Source organism: Sander lucioperca, chromosome 9 (assembly GCF_008315115.2).
Source record: "Sander lucioperca isolate FBNREF2018 chromosome 9, SLUC_FBN_1.2, whole genome shotgun sequence".
Lineage (NCBI taxonomy): Eukaryota > Metazoa > Chordata > Actinopteri > Perciformes > Percidae > Sander > Sander lucioperca.
Window position 1 is genome coordinate 40,420,852 of NC_050181.1, and position 14,460 is coordinate 40,435,311.

General features: G+C 43.6%; 1 protein-coding gene across 4 annotated transcripts in view; it reads right to left on the reverse strand.

The window, feature by feature from the left end:
• The window catches only part of col6a2 (collagen, type VI, alpha 2), a 13,797-nt gene extending 1,292 nt beyond the window's left edge, over nt 1-12,505 (reverse strand). The window contains exons 1-31 of one of the 4 annotated variants that reach the window (XM_031306793.2): nt 12,254-12,505; nt 9,842-9,933; nt 9,583-9,683; nt 9,297-9,440; nt 8,005-8,373; nt 7,890-7,910; nt 7,732-7,797; nt 7,500-7,598; nt 7,369-7,395; nt 7,160-7,186; nt 7,003-7,047; nt 6,369-6,422; nt 6,216-6,278; nt 5,999-6,061; nt 5,826-5,879; nt 5,710-5,745; nt 5,553-5,615; nt 5,360-5,422; nt 5,182-5,244; nt 5,036-5,098; nt 4,889-4,939; nt 4,706-4,804; nt 4,551-4,613; nt 4,307-4,342; nt 4,171-4,216; nt 3,939-4,091; nt 3,736-3,830; nt 3,094-3,275; nt 2,818-2,999; nt 2,669-2,707; nt 263-597 (exon numbers count right to left, since the gene is read on the reverse strand). In XM_031306793.2, the coding sequence (XP_031162653.1) occupies nt 263-597; nt 2,669-2,707; nt 2,818-2,999; nt 3,094-3,275; nt 3,736-3,830; nt 3,939-4,091; nt 4,171-4,216; nt 4,307-4,342; nt 4,551-4,613; nt 4,706-4,804; nt 4,889-4,939; nt 5,036-5,098; nt 5,182-5,244; nt 5,360-5,422; nt 5,553-5,615; nt 5,710-5,745; nt 5,826-5,879; nt 5,999-6,061; nt 6,216-6,278; nt 6,369-6,422; nt 7,003-7,047; nt 7,160-7,186; nt 7,369-7,395; nt 7,500-7,598; nt 7,732-7,797; nt 7,890-7,910; nt 8,005-8,373; nt 9,297-9,440; nt 9,583-9,683; nt 9,842-9,917 (2,778 nt within the window). In that variant the 5' untranslated portion in view covers nt 9,918-9,933; nt 12,254-12,505. Of the gene's footprint in view, nt 1-262; nt 598-773; nt 1,981-2,668; nt 2,708-2,817; nt 3,000-3,093; nt 3,276-3,735; nt 3,831-3,938; nt 4,092-4,170; nt 4,217-4,306; nt 4,343-4,550; nt 4,614-4,705; nt 4,805-4,888; nt 4,940-5,035; nt 5,099-5,181; nt 5,245-5,359; nt 5,423-5,552; nt 5,616-5,709; nt 5,746-5,825; nt 5,880-5,998; nt 6,062-6,215; nt 6,279-6,368; nt 6,423-7,002; nt 7,048-7,159; nt 7,187-7,368; nt 7,396-7,499; nt 7,599-7,731; nt 7,798-7,889; nt 7,911-8,004; nt 8,374-9,296; nt 9,441-9,582; nt 9,690-9,841; nt 9,934-12,253 lie in introns of those variants that run through there. The other 3 variants (XM_036004748.1, XM_036004749.1, XM_036004750.1) reach the window with 3 other exon arrangements.
• Between the last annotated feature and the right edge of the window lie 1,955 nt (nt 12,506-14,460).

Below are 14,460 nucleotides of genomic sequence, written 5' to 3' on the forward strand. Positions count from 1 at the left end.
GTGAGCAGTTTCCCCCTGCTTCCAATCTTTAAGCTAATGACCTCCTGGCTCCAGCTCCGTACTTAAAAGAATAGTGTGACATTCTGGGATATATGCTTATTTGCTTTCTTGCCAAGAGATAGGATGAGAAGACTGATACCAGAGTGATATTGATCTTCTTCTCTTGCTCAAGAAAGCGAATCTCTAAAAATCTTTAACTATTCATTTACATGTTTCTGGCATTGGTTACCTTCCTACAAATCCAAGACATGTTTATTTATACCTTTGGAACCACCAGATTGTTGACAGCATGGATGATGGCGCTGCCCAGAGCAGAAGAGGAGTCCATGTAGGTCACCCTTGCCAGCGAATCAGAGATCACTGTAAGATTGTGAGTGAGCGCAAACTCCACCCTCTGTTCTGTAGGGCTGCCGTACTGCAGCAGAGCCAAGCGGGCATTCCTCTCATCTGAACGGCTGTTGGCAAGGGTGAGCTGGCGAGCTACATTCTCGATAAACTCTTTGGCCCTGCGGTGGGCCTCCAGTCCCATCCTCTCAGAACCATCCAACAGGAATACCACATCCACTGGCCGCTGAACACAGCTAGCCACGGCAGGCTCTGGAACAGACGCACACACATACATGAAGTTTTAAATCAAACATGATGTTCAGCAAGCTACAGCCAGAACACAGATGCTCAGAGGTCAAAGCCAGCAAAACATATACTGTAACATAGTGTACTAGCTGTCTTCATTTAACCCTTCTCATATCAATAGTGACCTCATCAAGAAAGCATTTTTTAGTTTGCTCTATGATTTTATTCTCTTGAGATGGCATAAAAACATGAATACATTTTATACAAAACAACATAGTTCACATCAGCAAGTTTCAGTCACAGTTGATACCATAACATTTGGTAAAAGCCATGTAGTCAGTTTCCTCTAGTCATCATACAAGCTAAGCCACATGCAAAAAACCATGCACCAATCAAGGGCATTACATACAAGAGTTCCTTAATTGTCAGTGCCATGTCAATTAACCAAACATCCACAAACACCAACTTCTGACTCATATGCAGTAGGCTATACTGAGTGTATTTTCCACATGTCATGGCCTTTTCACCAAGATGACTCATTCACAGAGCACAAGAATAAAAAAGTAAAGGCCGTAACCATGGATATGTGGAAAACAGCAATAGAAATGCCATCAGAGTGATTCAGCAAGCTTGTCATTCACAGTGGAAATGAGGCTTCATCAAAAGAGCCACAGTACACTATACAGGAGCAACATGAATGGCTCTGCAGACCAATCTGCCACCAACAAATGGACAACATCCACTTTGCATGTAAATGGAAAACGTTCCTCCACTAAGGTGGAAGAAATGATATGTATCATCTTTCAAACAGACTGACTTTTTTTGAGAGACAGCTCCATGTAGGTTATTCAAAAATATTCTATGAGGAGAGGGATCATCACATTTTGAATGTTGGCCAATCATATACAGTAGTGTATATACAGTATAAGGCTGCTCTGAAACGTTAGGACATGGCCAGCTTTATAACATGCAGTCCTTTTGCTTCAGCCCAGGTGTAAATTGCACCCGTAGAGTAAAAAAAAAAATGCCCACAGTTTTAATAAAATCTACTCTACGTCCAGCAGTAAGCTTATTAGTTATTGGCGTCCATAATGGCGAGATAGCGGTTAGCATATTAGCATTAGCAGAGTCCTAAGGCTTTCTCTGGGTCTCCCATAATGTCTCCATAGACATATTTGAAGGAGTTGATGAACAGCTGGGTCCACCGCTGCCTGTCCGCTCCATGGGCGAGTTTGGCTCTCTGGGCTGTGTACGCCATAGTTGCAACGCCAACCCCGTACTGCTGCTCGCTCAGGTTGTTTAGCAGGCTGGTCACACCCTCCAAAGAGGTGGGGACCAATGAGGGACTGCCTTCCTCGGCCAGTGGCTTCCAGGGGGAAGGGGCTTGCCCCGCTGTGACGCCCCCTCCTGAAACAAGCGGGCGGAGTAACATTGTGGGCGGGGTCCCACAGACACGACGCACCAACACAGCCAACAAAGATGCCGGAGCTACACTGAGGTGCACTAAATTGTAAGTTTGGTCTTGTGTGTTGGCTTTACAGCGACATGAATTAACTGCATCATAGCAAAGGAGGTAAAATGATGTGTGTAAATAAACATATTGACCTAAATTTAAGCCACAACATGTGTAATCCTAGCTAGCTTAAAGGCATCACTATGCTACAACCAAACTAGTTGGTACCAGGTGTTGTCCGCACGTCAACGTGCCAAAATGTTTGGGGCAAAATGTTTATACTTTAAATGTTCTGAATAGCCACATTTGAAGGTAGGGCAAAAAGCCTGCTGTCAGAAAGGTGCAGGGCGTGTTGAAACATAAAAATAGGTAAAACAGTGCACACTTTTGGACAGTCTCTCCTCAAAGTTGCACTTGGTTGTACACACACGAAAAGTGACGGAAGAAGTTGTGTAAAGAATGGAAAAAAGATACAAAAATTGTCTGACGTATGCCCCTGAAATCAAATGCTTTTTGAGACGCTGTTTGACAAGTTGACAAGCACTTCATTGAAGCATATTGACACCTTAATAATGCTAGTTACCCAGGCATAAATGCTGAAAATGGAGACACTAAGTGATACATAATATTTTAAAATCTTACCTGACTTACAGGGGAGATCAGGGCATATGATGACAGGCTCTAAAACAAAGATAAAGACAAATGTCAGACAAAAAGGACTAAAGAAAACAGCTTCATAATCCACCAGATAAACATACTGTACGTTATGTGTGCTTTTCTAGTGAGTGTACCTGGGCAGAGCACGGTTTCAATCTCGTTAATGAACTCCTCTGCCACCAGGTCTGCAAAGCGCTTCATGCCCAGCACCCTGCCATCTTTCTGGCAGGCAATGCTCTTCAGACTCTCATTCTCCTCAATCTGGTCAAACATGTCTCCGATTCCAATGGCACTCACATCAACAGTGGTATTTTGTCTAACACAAACACAAGCAATGAGATAGATAGAACATTTTTCTTCCACATAATAGCTCATTCTAAATCTCAAAACTCAGCCCCAGTGCCAGGCACCTGCAGAGGTAGTCGAGCAGCTGGTCGTCATCTCTGGGGTCGAAGCGTCCGTCTGTGATGACAACAACAGTGACTTTGGCTTTGGCTCTGCGGCTGTCCCTAATCAGGTTGTCATAGGCGTACTTCAGAGCCGATGGAGTCCATGTTCCTCCAGCAATCCACTCCAAGCGCTTCACTGCATCCTGAAAAGTCAGTCAAGAATGTGAGAGATGTGTATGTACAGTGGTACATGATGTGAGATCAGTACTCACAGTGGACACGAGGAAGATCATGATTCCGATGATCACGATGATATACAAAGTGCCCATGTTCATAGTCATGTAGAAAAATGTCACCCAGTAGAATGGTTTGATGTGTTTTTAAAAAAATAATAATGTATGCATGTACGTATGTATGTTTGTTTGTATTTATGTATGTATGTATGTATGTATTGGTAAATGTCAGAAATATATTGAGAGGAACATGTAAACATAACTGTGATGACTCCCATCTGCCTTATGTGTGCAGACAGCACATCGGGTCTGACAGCACATCAGCCCTGATTAATTAAGAAACATCTGGACAAAAGAGACAAAAGAACAGTCTGTGTACACCCTAAAAATACATTTCAAAGCAGTTGGCACATGTGTTTGTGTTTGAGACCTTGAAAGCAGACAGTGAATCGATCTTGGGGTCGTTGAGCCGGATGGCCTGGAAGGTTCCACTGTGACTGTACTGAACAACTCCCACTCTTGTGCCTGGGAACACAGGCAACCGTGTTTACGCCAAGTTGGCAGCCATCTTGTAAAGTTTTTTAGACTAATTCTGTAGTCATCTAAAGAGCAAGGGAACATGTGCATGTCTACCTGTGTCTGAATTAGGGTCTTTGGCAAGGGATCCCAGTTTGTTGATGGTGTTGATGACAAAGTTCTTCTCCAGGGTGAAGTTAGTCATACCCACTGACTCGGAGCTGTCGATCACAAACACAATGTCCAGGGCTCCGCAGTGTTTCTCACAATCTGCAGACAAATACACAGACTGTAAGAATCAGAGCATGTTCAGACCACTGAATAGAAACACAGTGGTAACTAAACTCACCACAGCAGCCACATGTTTCCCTGATGTAGTTCATAACATCACATTCCTGCAGTAAAAAAAAAAACATAATATCATATATATCATGTTTCTGTTGATGTGCCAGTGACAAAAGAGTGGTTAGATGAAATGCTCTTACAGTGAGGCCGGGATCTCCCTCAGGGCCAGGATCTCCCTGTGGAGGAAGAGAACACAAAAATATCACATCCTGCCTCTCAGCTTTCGTCTGGTTTGGGATTGCTAGCAGATAAAGCTAATCGGTAACAAGTAAACATCAGCTTAGGCTGGCATTTCCTAGCTGGATGCAACTCCCTATATCAGTGAGTAGAAAAGCACTTGTATGTGTGTTTTCCTGATTTACAGTGCAGTTTTTGTATACTTACATCACGCCCAAACTCTCCTCTTGGCCCTCTTAGGCCAGGTTCACCCTGAGATCCTGGCTCACCCTGTTGTAAGCAGAAAAATTAGCATTGTGCACCTGCACTGTACACCTCTTGCTCCAGTAACAGCATACATCCAACTACAATGAGTTACTCACGCCCTCTCCCAAAGGTCCTTTATCTCCTGGTTCACCCTTTGGACCACAGTCTCCTCTGCCGCCGCGAGGTCCACGATTGCCCTTCTCTCCTCTCTCACCCTGTACAACAGCGGAGGAAAGTCTCAGGCGAGTGTGTCACTCCGGCTAGCAAACGCAACGAGACAAAGTGCATGTGTACATTACCGATGATCCTCTTGGCCCAGGATAGCTGAAGCCAGGTCTTCCAGGGTCTCCCTGAATAAAGACAAAAGGAACAGTCAAGACAAACTGCAGCTATAGGGACCCTAAAAAAGGACCAAGGAAAATGCTAACACACTTTCACACACATACCTTTGGTCCAATCTGTCCAGGATCGCCTCTTGGTCCAGAATCACCAGGGTCGCCTCTGGTACCCTATAATACCAACAGTGTTAATGTAAACTAGATTACGTAATGTATCTTTTTAACATGATGCTCAAATGAGACCCTTAACCTACATTTTTCCCAGCCTCTCCTGGTGCCCCCGGTGGTCCCCTGGGGCCTGGCAGGCCATTGTCTCCCTGTCAGAGGACAGAAAGTTGACAACAGGTGCAACAATAGTGGTTAGATTAAAGAGTTGTGTATGGTGTTCATATTAACATATACAGATAATAAAGAAAATACAACTCTTCTCACCTTTGTTCCTTTGTTTCCGGATTCACCTGGAAGTCCTCTCAAGCCCTCTGGCCCCATTTCACCCTGAAACATAAAATCAGCGTTGAGCCCCCTAGTGGTGGAGTAATGTCTCATAATGAAGGAAATCCTTTGAGTCAAGGCAAAAAGTTCGTAATACAGAAATGTTTCACTCTTGTGCGTCTGTGTTTCCTACCTTGTCTCCCTTAACTCCATCTGACCCTTGAGCACCCTTTGGCCCATAGTCTCCTCTTCTCCCCTAGAACACAAAAACAATTGGAAAGTCAACATAAAGCCATGCAGGCGAACGATGAAGGGAAACATTATAAGTTGGGTGAATCAGATGTTCTTACCGGTTCTCCTCTGACTCCTCCAGCTCCAGGGACTCCCTATGAAGAACAACACACAGGTGAGCTACATGATGCATATAATGAGTGTTTTTGAATGTATTTCTGTCTGTCTGTCTTACTGGGTTTCCTTTCAGTCCAGGGACGCCAGGTGATCCAGGACTTCCCCTCTCTCCCTGTGGAAGAAGCACTAGAGTTTAGCCTTTCACCTCCAACATTCCTTAAACCATTTAACATGACCTCAGGCCTAATATCTGCCAAAGCAAAGAGCAGCTATCCCTGTCCCCAGGTTTACCTTTGGTCCAGCCTCTCCGGACAGGCCAGAGGGACCAGGTCTTCCAGGGCGACCGGGATCACCCTAAAGACGACACACAGACACACACACACACACACACACACACACACACACACACACACACAAACACACACACACACACACAGAGTCAGGCAGGGTTTAACCACATATTGGATTGCTGATATATAGTTTTTGTTTTTAAGTGAAGACCATGTACCTTGTCTCCATTAGTACCAGCAAAACCACGTTCACCGACGTCTCCGGGGTGACCATCAGGACCCTACAAAGCATCAAACACACAACATAAATAGGCCATAACACAACACATTATGGCTGTACTGATCATTTAAAATAGTGTTGAATGTCATACTCTGTCGCCTGGGTCTCCTTTGCAGCCGGGAGCGCCGATCCGTCCAATTTTACCCTGGTGAGAAGAATAAGATAAAGGGGAAAAAACTACATTACAAAACTGGAGCTTCTCTTCAAAATCAGACATCCACTATTTGAAACTTGTGGAATATAATCAGTTTTAGTAAGTCTGTAATAACTCTAAGTTGCATCTTGTTCCCTTAAAGGTGCCGTAGGTAGGATTGCGAAGATCCAGGACTTTGCCAAAACATTTGAACATCAAAAAACTTCTCAGTCCCTCCCCCCCTTTCCGTTAAAGCCCAAAATTGTCTCCTAAGCCCCTCCCCCCACAAGGAAGAATGAATGCGTGTGCATGAGCGGTGATTGACATGCAGTTAGACACCCCCCCGGCCCTGATTGGCACATCTGAACAGGGAGCGGTGGATTTTTGCAAATCGCACTACAGGCTGTAGATGGCACTACAGGCTGTAGATGGCGCCACAGGAGCCAGATTTTTTTTTTAAAATTACCTGCTTCATGTAGTTCTACGCGAACATAGGGTCAGTTTCAGCAAATATGACAGAAAGTTAGTTTTATAAGTCTTACCTACTGCACCTTTAATGTACTCCTCAATATCAGCCTTATACAGCACCTACCTTCTGTCCATCTGTACCATTGCGCCCTGCAATGCCAGCCACGCCCTAACGTCAAAGAAAAGAGACACTTAGAAGAGAAAGCCGATACCTTTACAAAATGAATGATAATTAACAGATTTGGTTAAGTAATAAATCATAAATGAGAAAAAAGTCCTACCTTTTTCCCCTGAGTACCAAGCTCTCCCTGTGGGCAGACACAAGATCAGCAGTCATTTTACTACAATTAATATGTGCTTATTCAACAGATTATGAACTCATTTGACTCCAGATTTTATTATCTTTCATCTACAAACCCATTCATTTATTCAAAGACTTAAGTCATGCATTGATGAACCTAATCCACACAAAAGGAAAGCGATGCCTCACCTTATCGCCTTGTACACCTGGTTGTCCCTACAGAGAGGAAAAAGCGAAAAGAAAAATCGTTTATGACACTATAGATACAAACAAACGTAGTAAATATGGGCTGATGGGTAGCTGGATGTTCAGTGTCTTACTTTGCTACCGGGCTGACCGATGGGACCCTCGATACCGGGGTCTCCTGGGCGACCTTTTAATCCTTTCAGACCTGGGTCACCGTTGTCTCCTTTAGCGCCCTACAGTCAACGAGTTAAAAGGAGAAAATATGTGAATGAAAAGGATGAGGATGAAAGTCACGAGTGTGCAGTTTCTGTAAGTGTGTGTGTACGTGTGTGTGTGTGTGTGTGTGTGTGTGTGTGTGAAACTCACTTTTTGTCCTCTGGGACCTGTTGGACCTTCAGGCCCTGGTGTCTCCAGACAGGTCACATTATAACACTATGTCATACAGAAAATGAAGACATACAGTCAGTGATGATACAGTCTGAAACATAAATCTTTATGATTATTAGTTGTGTGTGTATTCTTACCTGTACAAACGCCAAATGTTTCTGTGAACACAAATGGAACAAGATGTGAGTAGGAGAGGCATTCAGCATGTTTCGTGTTTCTCTGTGTGTCTCTGTGGGTGTGTTTGTGTGTTACCATGGTGTCGATGATGCGGTTAATGGTGTCTTGATGTATGATGGCTCTGCCCTGGCTCAGATCCACAGCCATGAAATCCCTCCTGTAGACGCTCGCAGGAGAGTTGGCGATCTCCCTCAGCCCCGTCTCTTCGATGTTCTTCGATGCCGCCACGACAAACATATGGATCTCCTTTTCACGAGCCCTCTCTGCTGCCATTTTGATGCCCCCGCATGGGTTCGCAGTCACGTGGCCGTCGGTGATGACCACAGCGAATCGGACCAAACTGGGGCTGCTGGTAGAGGGGTAGCGCAGCATTTTTTCGGTCATGTTGGTGAGGGCGCAGTCGATGTGAGTACCCTTACCGAGGTATTGGATTCCCTTGACGCCCTGGAAACATTGACAAGTGTGACTTGTTAAGGCTGAATTACAAATCAGGAAAAGCAGGCAACTGCCCAGGGACCAAAGACCCTCAGGGGCCCTGAAGGTATCTGCATCACTTTGGGGTAATTTGATTAATTGATTGATATAAATTGAAATGGTATGGGACTAAAGGTGGCTCCTGCATTTTAACCTAATCTTCAGATGCTGTGTCGAAATAATAAAATAAATAACCACGGAACACATTTTGGGGATACACTTATTCGTTATCTGGCGAAGAATTAGATGAGAAGATCGATACTCTCATATGTACCCGTTTAATATATTGTCAGTTAGCTTAGCACAAAAACTAGCCTTGCTGTATGTAAAAACAGCAATGGTTATGCGCTGGACTATTTCTTGGCTGGGACCAGTTGCCAGGTGACCAGCGGAGACTCCAGAAAGTTACTGCTCCCAGTCAGGAAATAGTCTGGCACATAATTCCCCATGCAATGGCTAATTGGCATTTTTACATGTTGGTTTTTGTATGAATTAAACAAACAATATATAACTTGTTAATTTGTGAGCTTTAGAAGTGCTGGTAGGCAGATTTAGTTGAGACCCAGGCAAACTGTTTCCCCGTTTCCAGTCTTTGTGCTAAGCTGTTGTCATTGGCGTCAACAAGTGTGTGGTGAGCTAAAAAACAAACACGAAAGACGTCATCTCTCCACAGATTTGCTACATACAGTATAAAACTCCTAATGTGATGTTGCCTGGTGCAGCTTTAAACAGCATTGTACATCAATTGTAGGCTAAATGTCAAAGTTATTTAATTCCTCCAATTCAGTACTTGGTTAGCTACATAAAACACCCAAATGTGATCTAAACAAACTATTTAATCTTAAACTTGATGGTATCTGGGATGTGAAGGGATGTGTGTGTGTGTCACTTACAGTGATGAAATTGCTCTTGGGTCCGATGGTACTGAACTCTTTCTGGATCTGGGAGAAGTGCAGTCCACCGATGTTCCAGTTGATCCGCACGACACCTTTAAGTTCAGCATCTACCAAACGCTCTGCAAACAGCTCAGCGAATTGCTACAACAACAAGGTACAACACATTATACAACATGGCTAATACAGCCCACTTGGTTGACTGTCATTATGGGATGGTGACACTATAAAACAGGGATATTTTGTGTTGAGGCTTAATTGATAAAACTGCAGAAAAATGAGGAACCTTGATGCTCTCCACCAGCGCTCCAGGGGGTGGCTCCTGCAGGGCGATGGTCTCAGATGTGTCTATGGTGAAGTACACGTCTACTGCACAATCATTCTTCTCTGGAGGAAACAGAAACAAACACAGGTAAAGCTTCCATGAAAAGTGCAATGCATTTAAATCAGCAAGATAAAATGCTCCATGTTATATCACTAAAACTGTTCACATTTGAACATGCCATGTTGCTATGGCTGTGAGGGATCAGGTTCATGGCACTCACTGCTGCACTCTGTTGGCTGGCCGTGAGTCAGGGCTCCAAAAAGAAGACAGAGCACGATGACCTCTAACCCCAGCATCTTTCTCTTCTCCTGTCTGACACAAGGGCACAAGACACTCCACTGAGCCAACAATCTGCTTATGTATTTCTCACTTTATGTCTCAAGATCAATAAATTGAAAAAAGAACTCATGGAAAAGACAGAAAATACAGAAAAAACACTGAATCGCAGAAATGGAAAGACATATATGTGACAGAAAAAACGATTATATGTGGTTATCTTAAAATAACCAGCAGTCTAATAGCCTTTCACTGTGGTGTAGTCTAATAATACAGAATTGTCTTGTCATTCCACATTATTATTGTCATGTAATTATTTAGTAGTAGTTGATAATGTTCAAAATATTCAGAAAAAATATTTATAATTTCTTTTTCTAGATTCTGCATCAGTTAATTGTATGAAGAACACTGACTATACTGACTGTCCCATGTCCCATGGAACAAAATGGCTGCCACACAGTTATGTAATAGGTTTGAAATGATCAAGAGTTACACATGGCTTGGGCGCCCGGATAGCTCAGTTGGTAGAGTGGGTGCCCATATATAGAGGTTTAGTCCTTGATCCAGCAGCCCTGGGTTCGACTCTGACCTGCAGCCTTTTGCTGCATGTCATCCTCTCTCCCCTTTCATTTATTCAGCTGTCCTGTCAATAAAGGCCTAAAATGCCCAAAAAATAATCTTAAAAAAAAAAAGAGTGACACATGGCTTTTCTTTCTTGTGTTTAATGGTGGACATAGAAACGACAGAGGCTGGACGAAGTGACTGATCTTAACATAGGCTGACATTTGCCTTATAATGGATTATTCATGCAGAAACCCGGACAAAGGCCTTAACATGCTGCCAAACTTCAGCCATAACCAATAGAAGTTCAATCAGATGCACTAAATATATACAGGCCTAAGTGCTTGAACGACTAACCGTTTCACCAAATGAAACATGAAATTCCGAGGCTTAAAAATGGAACCTATTACCTTATCTAAACATAGCACCTCATTGTTTTCAAGTCAAGAAAAGATTTTACAAACATGACTCTGCGTGATGACACAAAATGAACAGACATGCATTTGCAGGAGACAGCCCTCCAGAGGCTTTCCCTTCCCTCACAGCGAACCTCTGTTCACCTGTTTGGGGGCCCTGGCACATTGATCCTTATTTGTAATTTGACTAAACACAAATTTATGTAGGGATATGCATCATGTAGTCTCACATTGCCAGACCTTCCTCCACAGTGCTGCGAAGGAGGGTCTCGCTAGTCCATACAGCATTCCAGGATAGAGGAGAGGAGAAAAATTGTGCTCTGGTTTATTGGCATTTCTTAATTAAATTCTGACAAGACAGGTAATCGTGCTGGACCTGCCTGTCCCTTGTTATTCTAGATGTGCATATTCCAAAACAAATTATTAATCAGATTACCACAAACCAACCAGCTGACACACTTGATAAGAGGCCTTCAGGGCCCCTGAGAGGTGGGGCCCGGGACAGTGCACACTTTGCTTGATTATTAATCCCACCCTGCTGGATGTGCAGAAAAGAAGGGAGGGCAGCTGACAGCCCTTATGTCCATTGAACACTCAGCATACTGGTAGCAACATCTCAATAAAGCCTACAGTTGGTCTATCAGTCCCTCTTCATCAGCTACAAGATCTCAGCCAGCGAGTGTCCACCACTAGACATCCTGCCAACTGTATTCACTACATCTTTACAAGTGACTAATCGGAGAAAACTTATTCCTCTTAAGAAAAACATTTATAATATAAATTCCACTGTAAATAAATGTCATCCCACAAGCAGTTTGCCTTAAAAACATTTTTTTTAAGGTAGTTAGGTAGTAGGTAGGTAATATAATTTGAAGTACATTCAATTTACACTAACTATAAAAATATTTTCAGACATAATTTTAAAGTGCACACCAACCAGCCACGCGCTTTGCTGTGGCTCCCTCTGGCGGACGGACAGCTGTGAACTGCGAAGGAGTCGCTCCTGCAGATGTTCCCACTCCTCTCCCACTGTCCAGGTCATGGGAGTGAGTGGGAGACCCCATAGCCTTTCACCACTGCACAGGTAAATATCATGTAAGAACATGCAGAGATACCAGCACGACTGATAGAGCCCATCTTTTATGTATGTTTTTTCCCTTAGGTTATTACTTGGATTTTGAAGGAGTTGCGTACTACTCAAAGTTTGTTCTTGCGCAGCAGTTTGGTTTGGCTGGGAAAACCCCTCATTTCTGTTGATGAGAGTAAGTTTTAAGACATGCAAAGAGGCAAAGAGAAAGACAGATAGAGACACAAGGAGAAAGAAGGAGACAGATAGAGGGAGAGAGAGATTGGTAGTTGTGCGTAAAAGTGCTGCTTACCCGAACTCTTTCCAACAACTTCAAAACTTCGTTAGCAGCTGATCCTCTGTTGATTTATCTTCTCATATCAGCAGGAGGTAAAAGCCGAGAAAGAAAAGGGAGATACGGGAGTTAGAAAATGGGAAACAAAGCTCTGGATGGGCTTTCACTTCCCCCAGAAGAGCCGTCCGTTCGCTCTCCTGTCCCGGTCCAGCCCCAGCAACAAGCTCTGATCCCTCCTCCTGTGCGCGTACGACGCACCCGAGTGCCCACTGCTGTCCGCTTGGAGGCGCCATGGCTCCTCAGGAGCCCGTGTAAGCGCGCGCGCGCGTGTACCCCCAGTATTACTGCCATGAACCAGTAAAAGAGGATGCCAAAGCGCAGTTTGAGTTTTGAACAGCCCCCCCCCCTCCACAAACAGATTGTAATGCCCTTTTAGTATCAGTAGATATTACATTTTTATGGACGTGTCCCTCAGCCGAACACATGGGAACCCTGGGGACACTGAGCTTTCATGTCCCTGAGATAGAGCATTTAGGAGGTTTTCACAGTTAATCTCACACATGTGGTGAGTCAGTTTGAAATAGAACAGGATAAAGAGTAGACGTAACCCCCATACTCATAAACACACACACACACACACACACACACACACACACACAAATGGACCCTGCTTATGTCTGGTAGTCTGGTTACAATTAGTAGGCTGAGTGAGAGGAGTTTATACTCGATATAAACACCAACAGACTGCTCATGAGTCTGCTCACCATGTTTATACGCATGTAGGTGCTTCAGCTGCATGTCTGCCTATCCGTATGTGTTATAGAGTGTTGGTGGGAGGTCTCCCTGTGTGAGGATTTACCATGTTTGTACACATCTGCACAGACACTTACTTCTACACATGTAAAGCATGTAAAGCATATTTCTTGTAAGTTCATTGTTGCTAATTATATGTTGCAGACAAACACTTGAGCATATCAGAAGGTCTAATTTGCTTGAATTCTCTGATGTGGCCTGCAGAGTTGCAAACCCAGTAACACTTCGACTAATGTTTTATCCAGGCCAGGATACGGGAGGCGATGTCGTGAACAGGCTTTTACTAGGGCTGCACGATATGAGGAAATTATTCAATATGTGATAATGTTGTTGAATATCGCGATATTACTTATTACTTGCGATAAATAAACAGATTAAAGTGGACTCAGTCCTGCCTTACTGCTGCTTTCAGTATTCTGCTGGAAAACCACAAATTGCTTGTTGAATTTAAAACAAATAAAAGGAAACCATTTCCAACATTCTTTTATTGAACAAACTGAACATTGAATTGAATAAAAAGGCACCACTTAGAAAAGAATGACTGTTACATTTTAAAGTGCAGTTTTCTACTGATATTTGATTTCAACTATATTTCAACAAAAGATCTCTGAGTGTCTTCCGCGATATGTCGCAACCTTTTGCGATGTGTTTATTGCGACAGTTGATATCGCAATGATGATAAAAAACAATATATTGTGCAGCCCTAGCTTTTACATCAAAGTCCACATCCATCCGTCCCATGAGAGGGAGATGAAGGAGCCATTTGGGTCAACTAAGTATGGCAGGTGCTTACGTGAATGACCAGAGACTGGAATCCATATCTTTAAGAATATCACATCAGGGGCATTTGATGAAAGTTTGATCTGACCTCATCCGTCATTAGATACGGCTGATGTTGCACTTGCAGAACCGTAACATATATATAGACACACGTTTTCCCGTTCTAATACCTCATGCTTTTTAAGTTTAACTTTATCTGAAGGTATAGTGGGCTGTGATCAGTCTAGGGGTGGTTGGAGGTGAGACAGCAGTCGGCATTTTACTTAGTGCAAAGAAAAGAAGAGTAGGAGGAGGAGAAGGGCAGCTTCTGGACAGAGTTATTACTCTATAAAGCGGTTCTCTCTGTCTTGGCCCGTGAAGAGTTTTTCCTTAAAAAGAGAAGAAGAGAGTGGAGCAGTGAGTGTGTGCGTGTGATTGAGAGGGTGGTGGTGGTGGGGGGGGGGGGGTTCTGGTCTCTCTTAAAAGTGTGACTCATAGAATAGGAATGACCTCCCTCCCAAATAAGAGTAAACCAGTCTCTGTTCCCCTCTCTCTCACACACACACACACACACACACACACACACACACACACACACACACACACACACACACACACACATACTCTCTCACTCTTTAATTTTTTTTTCATTA